This window comes from Camelus dromedarius, chromosome 32 (assembly GCF_036321535.1).
Source record: "Camelus dromedarius isolate mCamDro1 chromosome 32, mCamDro1.pat, whole genome shotgun sequence".
NCBI lineage: Eukaryota > Metazoa > Chordata > Mammalia > Artiodactyla > Camelidae > Camelus > Camelus dromedarius.
In genome coordinates this window covers 9,763,289-9,772,676 of record NC_087467.1, presented here as the reverse complement: position 1 = coordinate 9,772,676, position 9,388 = coordinate 9,763,289, and the positions used below count along the sequence as shown (strand labels likewise).

Sequence of the window (9,388 nt, the reverse complement as noted above, 5' to 3'; positions counted from 1 at the left end):
TAGGACAGTCCTGGAAAGGGCAGTATATACATGTATAGAAAAGGAAATTAACAAGTGAAACGTTTACTTCTAAAGGACATGGACGTTATCTCGGACAAGGGGAATTTAGGGGCGCGTCATACTTACAGTGTCCTTATCTATACATGACTGGAAGCTTACCCCCAATCAACAAACACATTAGCAGATGCTGCCATCAAATTACATTCAATAAACTCCTACACAAGCATTTGTGGATGTTACTCTATTAAAAGGCACACTTATTTGTTTATACATGTCTTTGCTAGCGTCCTAAATTTGGGTTCCAGATGATCCAGAAACTCAAGCCCCTCGTCTTCCTGCCGATCGCTGCAGCAGCCCACCGAGCCGGCCACAGAGCCTTTCCCTTCATAGTTATAAGAGCGAACGTAGTCTTCAGAATGCTTATGCTCCTCGTTCTGGCCACACAGGTACACCTTCTGTATCGAAAAAGAGCACATTTTATTATTATTTTTTTAAAAAACACCTAAACATATTAGCATTAAAAATAATGTCTTTGATTTACCTTTTACTGTTTAATTTTTAATCAGAGTGTGTCCTCTAATGGATTCCTACATATAAAAAATGCACATGATTGGTCTGTATTATATTCATTCTTAAAATATAGCAAATATATAAATGCTCCTAGTGAACACATTTTTGAAAGTTAAAGCTACACACACACATTGCACCCCTACCTTACAATTTCCCATTTAAATACAAGATCTGTGTGGTTGAAATGTGTCTTTGCAACTTTTTTCACATATTTGGGGCAAACCAACATCGGCTATGATTCTTACGTTTACACACTATTATATATAATAATGTAACATATTAAACTGGCTACTATTAATCTATATAGATTGATCTGAATATAAAATAAGGAACTAAAACCCAAAATAAAAGCTTAACAGTCTGTTCAGTGGATGGTGATAGGATTTTATAACCACACGGAGGATTCAATACACTAAAACTGTTTATAATTTGTGATCCGTGCATCATTCTACAACAAATATTTCACTCCGAGGGATCTTCCTGGTAACGTTTAGGGAAGACAGTCAGTCTTTTTACACTTCCTAAAGTACAGGATGCTTACATACACCACTCCTAGATACAGTTTTGTAAATCTTATTTTAAACATTGAACTTTACAAGATCATTTTTCTCTTTGGACTTGGACCTGACATCCACCTGTATGATACTTCAACACTAAAAAGGCATGGAGTCCTAGATTGATGAGGAGTAAAACTTTTGGGAAATCCTGAATTGTAAGTGTGTTCAACTTTCATATAATATGAACTTGAAGACACCAGCACTTACTTCGCCAAGCCGAGGTTGGGTGAAGCTGTGCCATTCAGTGTATGTGTATCTGCCGGTGTCCATTCCTCCCTGTCCTACGCCCTTGACTGATTCCATGGTCTGATGTCCACCTCCTTTGCTGGAATCCAAAGTGTAGCCGCCTTTGACCATCTCAAAACTTTGCTGTGTTTTGACACCCTGGCCACCAAGTGTGCCAACAGATATGTTTGTGTCACAAATGTTGGACGTCTGTGTGGGGAGTTTAATATTTGCTTCCTAAAAATAGAGTTATAAATGAATAAATCAAATTGAAATGAACATTTCCCACCATAGGCAACTCACTTAGCAGCTATGCCTCTCAGTTCCCCATACAGAAAATCAGGATAATAACAGTACCCGAATCATAGTTGCGAGAGGTTACATTATGTCACCCCAAAATTCAGATGTTAAGTCCTAACCCTCAGTGCCTCAGAATGTGATCTGATTCAAAGATAGGGTCACTAGAGTTATAAGTAGCTAAATTAAGATAAGATCATACTCAATTAAGGTGGGTCCTTAATCCAAAAGGGGGAACTTGACACAGATGCACCCACACACACAGAATCCCATACAAAGATTTGATTTATGCTGTCATAAGCCAAGGAACTCCCGGAAGCTAGGAGGGAGACCTGGAATAGATTCTCCCGTAGCACCTTCAGAGGGATCACGGCTCTGCCAACACCTTGATCTCTAATTTCTAGCCTTCAGAACCATGAGACAATAAATTTCTATTTAAGTTACTCAGTTTGTGGTACTTTGTTACAGCAGTCCTGGGAAACTAATATAATAGAATTATGAAACTGAAATGAATTAACATATACGGGTCCTCTGGAACTCTGCTCAGGGTAGTTAGTGCTCTGAAAGCAAAAGCTGTTATTATTATTACTATTTTATGTAATAATCAACTGTCATCATTGAACCAGCAAACAAAGGAAAGAGAAATCTGATTTACCATCACTTCCTCTCCGGGTCCTTCAGTGTTTGATACAATTAAGTTTTGCTGGGCTACATCTTCGGGAAAACATTTCTTTACTGCTTTCTTAGCAGTAACACAGAAACACGTAAACAGAACACCTAAAAAGCAAAAATATGTAAGCAAAATAGCATTTTTTCATGCTGGTATATATAAAATCATTTGAATTGTATGATATTTTTAAACGCTTCTTCACAGAACTTAAAAAAATTTGTTCCATAAATTTCAAACAGAATATTAACAGTTGTATTTGTATACAGGCCATCCCTGTCTTAGTGAGATTATGTTATTAGGCTAAAGAAGAAACGAATCAGTAAAACACAAGAAGAATAATGTGAACATAGTTTATCAATAGGTGTCTTCCCAGGTCCAGAATTAACTTAATGTGCCCCTTCTTTCCTCCACACTGAAATGGTAACTTCAGTTGATTGGAATTTAAGGTAGTATTATTGGTGTTTCAAATCCACACACAAGGCACTCAAAGATCTTAGAATCATAAAACAAAGAATATCAGGCATAAATTAAACAGTAAAAGCAATCACATAGAGACAGTGCCTGGTTTTGAAAACATACTTTAAATGCTAAGAGGAATATCCAGTTTAACCTGAAACTCCACTCACTGAATCCAGATAGAGTAAAGACTATGGGAAAAGTGTGTAAATGCAAATAGGCTGTATGTAGTCAAATAGATTGTTCAAAAAAAAGGGAGGAAGGAAGGGAAAAGGGGATAAGGAAGGAAAGAAAGAAGGAAAGAAGAGAAGGAGGAAGTGAGCGGGGGAGGGTAGAAGTGTGGGCAATGATTTCCATCACTTTTACATCTCCCAAAAAAAAAAACAGCTTGCAGAATGCAAAATCTTAGGATTCTCTGCATCCATGTACTTTTCCTTAGTGGCTCACCACATGACCATTCCCTGTACACTGGAGTTTTCCTGAGGAGGGAGGGTATAGCCCAGTGGAAGGGTTCAACCCCCAGTACCTCCATTAGAAAATAAAAAAGCCTAATTACCCCGACATTGGAGTCTTCTTAAGATGTATGCTAAATCACTTCATTAATTTACATTAATAACGTTGAGCATAAACATCTAGGTAAATTTTTAAACTACCCTTTTCACTAATGCTTTGTGTGTGTTCACTGCATGAATCTGGCTGGTTGAAAGAGGATAATATTTTTGTTTGTGAGGGAATCTTAATGTTAATTTTATCTAACTTCTTCATTTTACATATAGAAAAATGAGCTCAAAGAAGCGGAAATGATTTACTCAGCATCTCATGGCTAATTATTGGAAGAACTGAGGTTACACCTTTGAAAATTACTTTAGATATAATCTGCTCTTACTGATAGGTTTATTTTTCTACGACTCAAAACCCCAAACCATAGGGTACACACAAGCTTTTTAGAAGGACACATTTACCAAAGGTTATAAATGTCATTGATAGAAAGAATTGGCGTACATTTTAAAAAATGTTTGATGACACTTTTTGCTAACACATTCTAGATAATTGTACTTACATAACAACAATGCAGAACCCAGCACCATGGCAAGAATAGCCCATCTTCCAAGTATTACATTTGATGGCGTGATATCTCTTGGAAGTTTAGTAGTCATTCTACAATCAGTGGGAGTAGTACAGTCACATACTCTCACTGATAACGTGTATGTGGCAGCAAGACCATGTCTGTCTTTTATTTGGATAGGCACAGAGTAATAGTCATAATCAAGATTTTGCCGTTCACGAAGAATGGCAGTTTTACCTATGGGAAAAAAAGACAGAATATATATATATATATATAGATACAACTTTTCAATAGCAATATTGAAATGACTTTTGATTTCTTGAAAAACCAGGAAAATCCTTTGTTATTGCTTTCTTTGTAGTAGACTACCCTGTACTTAAATGTTACTCAAATACTGTATTGAAATAGATTTGTATGTTTTCTTAAAGATATTCAGAACCAGAGTCTAAACTTAACATGAGTGCATTATTCATTGCTTTAAAAAGCAAGATATTATCCATTTTCTTGGATCAAAAAATAATTTCCTAAAATTAACATTTATTTATTTTAATGAACTAAGGTGAAAATCCAGACCACCAGGCATCCTAAGTTCCTACTGAATAGAAGATTTAGCATCATTACATACCGTCTTTTGTCTCTAACGTCCAAAGTTTGCTGGCAGAATTAACCAGGACGAATTGAAAAGGTGGCCCATTCTCAGGTCCGTCTGCATCTACAGGTTCGAGAACGGCAAAATCCTTACCATGCCGACAAATTGTCACTTCTTTGTCAATTTGCGGTGGGTGATCATTATCATCTTCCAGAAGAACGACTAATGTTCCAGTGCAAGATCTGCCAACTGAAAAAAATTTTAAAAATAGGGTATTTCTTCACTTAATGTAGTTTTGATGATCTCTACGATGTACAGTTGACATCTGCTTTCTACTGGCTGTCTGAACTTGATTTTCACACACTTTCTGAACCACAAATACCGCTGTTACAAGCACATCACTCTGCCTTGCAGGTTTGTAGCTGTAGCAGATGGTGTCCTGAGGGGCTTTTTAAAACTAAAAGGTATGAGTGTATGAGTAATGTCACTAGAGAATAACCAACTGAGAAGAAAAATCGATTTCCTACATCTTTCTTTATGAAGAGCATATATTCATACTGAATACACTAAAATACACACACTTCACATTCGGTCATAATCACGTCCTTGCCTTCTTTTCCTGACCTTTCCCTCGTGTACTCTTTGTTTAAACTTTTTTTGTGAAACTGCTCGTCAAACCCAGTAGGTACACTCCTTCCTGGCAGCTTTGGTACCTTCTCTTGCCTTTGCTGGGAATACTTTTCTCCACCTCTTTGCCTGACAAAACCTTACTATCTTTTGGAGAATGCATTCAAATACCACCTCCTCATGAAGCTGGCCGTGACTTCCATGGACAATGGTGGCCATATTCTCCTGTGATTTCTCAGAGCCCTTGCTACATCATGGGCTCATAAGCTGAACTGCAAACATGTTCGTCCTAGAGACTAAGTTGTTTTCATCTTGAGAGCCCAGTGATCTGCCCAGTACTTCTCAGCTCACTTAAAACTTAATACGAACCCACTGAACATAATGCACTTATTATTTATACTTAAGAAAATTAATTGAATAAGCCATAAAAAAGTTGTACCTTCCACCCTAATTCAAGTAATAGGTTCTTAAAAATAGAAACTCTTACTCTGATCTCTAGATCTCCATTATCATTGGCCTAATGCTTTACATATAAATCTCAATAAACATTTTCAATTAAAATAGTACCCATTGTTGGTGTTTAAGAGATACTGAAGTTTAGAAAACATGTTCAAATTTTACCATTTGTGACAAAATAATATAGTACTATAATGGTAAGCTTTCAAAATTGACATAAACATAAAAATACCTGAGGAAATTTTTTTTTTTGGCTTTGAATGCTGATATAAATTTTGGTGTGTATTTGTTAGATTTATTATCATAAAGACTACCATATATCACATGAAAATGTAATCTGTAACAATGAAGCCATACCATGTAGTGTATTTCAGTGAATTTTTTCCTGTTGAATAACTAAAAATAATTTATTCAAAGTAACTTTTAAATTAATTATTACATAAGGTAACTGCTGTATATAGCTATTTAAAAGTTATTCAATGTGAACAAGTTTTACAATATCTTGAAATAAAAGGGAGATACAGCTTTTATTACAAAAAAAAAATCTGAAATAGCATATAAACATTTTGGTACTGCCATAAATTTGTAAATAAATCTGAATACAAATAACGGCTTCAAAACCAACAAAGAGGTAAATAAAGAAGAAAAGAACCATTTTTAAAAATTAAAAATATGTAGTTACAGGTACTATATATAAGTCAACATGTATGCTATGATTTTAGTTTTTTAAGTTTAAGCAGAGAACTATTTCTCTTTAAGAAAAAATAGAAATCACACTTTAAAATTCTAATAAATTGGGCAGTCATCCAGAGGCAAATCAACTCGTTTAATCCCATATTATTCAACCAGAATTTACTACATAAATGATTATTTTCTATCACAGTCTCTGTTTTAAGCATGGTGTTAAAAGTGAAATGCTTGAAATTGTTAAAATGGATGGTAGTCAAAGCCAGAGCTGAAAACAAAGCATTAGCCTAGATGACTTCTACTACTACCAAAGGCTGATTGCAATTTTTACCTTACTTCTGGGAAATACAGCAAAAAGATAAGTAATCACTGATAATAGCTGAAAATTGTGAAAAGGCAATTGTCTGTCTACTTCTAAACCCTATTTTAAATTAAGCACAGAAGCAAATGCCAAATATCAGTGAGTAAGGAACGTCACAATCTCAGGGCTAGAAAGTACATCTTAGGTTAACTAAAATCTAAATTTATTCATCAACAAAAAGACTCTGAAAAGCAAGAGTTCCCCATCATTAAAGAAATGTTTCCAGGGACCGGAAGTTCACTACATCCTGAACCAGCCCACTCCATGCACAGAGCTCTTTAATTAATCATTAGAAAGTTTTCAGGTTCTTTCTTAGCAAGCTATAATATGTCTTCTAACCATTTCCAATAGTTTGTTCATGTTCTTTCTGGATTATACACATAAAATGTTTACTTCTTTCACATGACAACCCTTGAATATTTATTTTAAGAAAATTCTTTTTACAGCCAAATATAACAAAGCATTTTGTAAACTTTCGAACTCAAGTTTCTACATTAAAACTAATTGTTCCAAGCACCTATTATACGTGTGAACTTGTAAAGGGCTTGGTAGTGAATTTCACAGCCGGGACCTGGAAATTCCCAGGGTTCTCAAACAACGGAGGGAATGACAAATATCAGTATGTGCATGAAGCAAACATGCCAAAATCTCTACCGGATGCTTAGTTAAAGGATGTTCTAGCAGAGAAGAGGGGTCATTATATGAAAATGAGCTCATAACTGGTCTAGTTAGAGGGAAAGAATATACACGAGGAACAATGAAAGCACTTTTATAGAGAAGACGCATCACCTGTAATAATGAACAGATCACTCCCAGGGAAGGAGGGCTTAAAAGGTATTCAGAGAAGAACTGAGCAAAGACTGGTGAGAACCATCACAGAAGCTGTCATTGCCATTTGTTTGAAGAAGTGGAGGGGCCTGAATTTCAAACAGGAGGGCAATGCTATTCTAAGTGGAGGGTGTATAAGACAGTGCTTTCTAGAGTGAAAGCTGGGAAACCAGCCTGACTGACAGAATTGACACAGAAAATACAATGACATAAATTGGATTCTAAGAAACCTAGACTATCTAGATCATCTTGAAATAATTATGAGCATCAAAACTAAACACTCATGGAAATACAATTAATTACTTATATATTTGGCCATTGGAAACACATATTAAATGGATTAAAGTTCAAATAAACAAAATCCTTCATGTCATCATATTTGGTCTTCCACTAAAATTTGTAACACCCTTATCTTTGCTTCTTGAACACACTTAGGTTCTCCAGGAGCCTGGGACATAGATTCACCAAGTTTAGATTCGGCGTTTCATTGGTTTGTACTACGACCACTGTACTGACAGACATTCTTTTAGCACCAAGAGACAAAGTTAGTTTATTTTATCTCTGTCCTCCATATTTTCCATCTCTCCAAAGAGTATGTCATTTTTCTATCACCAAGCTTCTGCATTTCCATGAAATCTCCCCCCTTTACCCTTTAATCTGGGCAACTCAACTGATTTCCATTTCTTGTGATATCGATACATCCTTTAACAGGGGAAGTTTTCATACCGAAGAATCTTTTATGAGACTATAATAATCCCTTCATTGATATCATGTGAAAATTTGACCTTGTCTTATGAACCCTAGTTTTCATGGTCCACTACTTGGAACTTAAGAGACTACCACCACTTGTGGAATGAGTCTGTAAATAAATATAAACCTTTGTTTGACACTGTAATTGTGTTCCTGACCAGACTCACTTTTGCTTATAAAGAGGCAGCAAATCACCAAAATTATAAAGTAGTGGCAACAGGTTTCCCCCATTCTTTAGCAGTTTTTTTTCCCTACCTGTATTGAAGGAATTACATACAAAGATTACGTGGGAGGTATCAAGAGGAAAGGAAGGTCATGTGCAGATGAGAAAGTGACAATAGTCACACTGAGGTTGTTTTACAGATTTTGAAACCTAAGTATTTTTGGCTCATGGGAATAGTTCTTTCAAACTGCTTGGTCATCTCACCAATTATGATGTGCAACATGGAATTTCCATCCCAAGGCAACAGGAATAGACCAAGGCTGAGGGAGGAAGTAAGGAAAGAGAAAACAAGACCTGAATGGGACCGATGTGGATGAACTGGCTTCCCTTTTCATATAAATTGGAAGCAGCAGCACCTTCATTAGTTTAACCTTTGTCTCTTATCACAGAAGCATTTTTTTTAGTAGATGCGGCTTTTATTGTAAAACTATCAAAACAAGCACGGGTATAATATGTGAGAAAAACATTTGTCTTTATTATTAGAACGTCAGGGAGCAAAATGAATAAATGAGCCATTTCATGACTTACTTTCAACTTTTGTTTATTTCTAAGGGATTTGATACGTGTTTATTCACACACTCACTCATTCCTTCTAAAAAAATTGAATGTTTCTGTAGCAAAATACCACAGCACTGCTGTACCATCTTGTTTGTTTGAACATACAAAAAAATGCTAATCATAAAAATAGTGGAAACCATCTTGGATTAAACAGATAGTCAAAAACATAGGTTTTGTCAGGAAGGCCCAAGTTTATATTCATCTTTATCACTTACGGAAATTTACCCCGAGTGGGTGTGTAATTGGTGTGATGGAATGCCATATTATGACTTCTATTCATATTTTTATCATCCTCTTTTAACACCTATTTTTATGATGTATTCATTAGCATCATACTACTTATATACAAATAAACATACTAGTAAATATATGGAGGTGGTTGTGGGCTGGTCTCAGCCTATCAATAACCAAGGTTGTGGCTGAACTGGCCCTTGTTATTTGGATTGCAAGATGCACTCAGCAATAACC

At 35.7% G+C, this 9,388-nt stretch overlaps 1 protein-coding gene across 1 annotated transcript in view; it reads right to left on the bottom strand.

Moving 5' to 3' along the window:
- Window positions 1–244: 244 nt before the first annotated feature.
- The window catches only part of DSC1 (desmocollin 1), a 265,006-nt gene continuing 255,862 nt past the window's right edge, over window positions 245–9,388 (bottom strand). The window contains exons 15-19 of the mRNA XM_010977197.3: window positions 4,467–4,679; window positions 3,836–4,078; window positions 2,305–2,426; window positions 1,335–1,589; window positions 245–455 (exon numbers count right to left, since the gene is read on the bottom strand). Coding sequence (XP_010975499.2) covers window positions 258–455; window positions 1,335–1,589; window positions 2,305–2,426; window positions 3,836–4,078; window positions 4,467–4,679 — 1,031 coding nt within the window. The 3' untranslated portion in view covers window positions 245–257. The remainder of the gene's footprint in view (window positions 456–1,334; window positions 1,590–2,304; window positions 2,427–3,835; window positions 4,079–4,466; window positions 4,680–9,388) is intronic.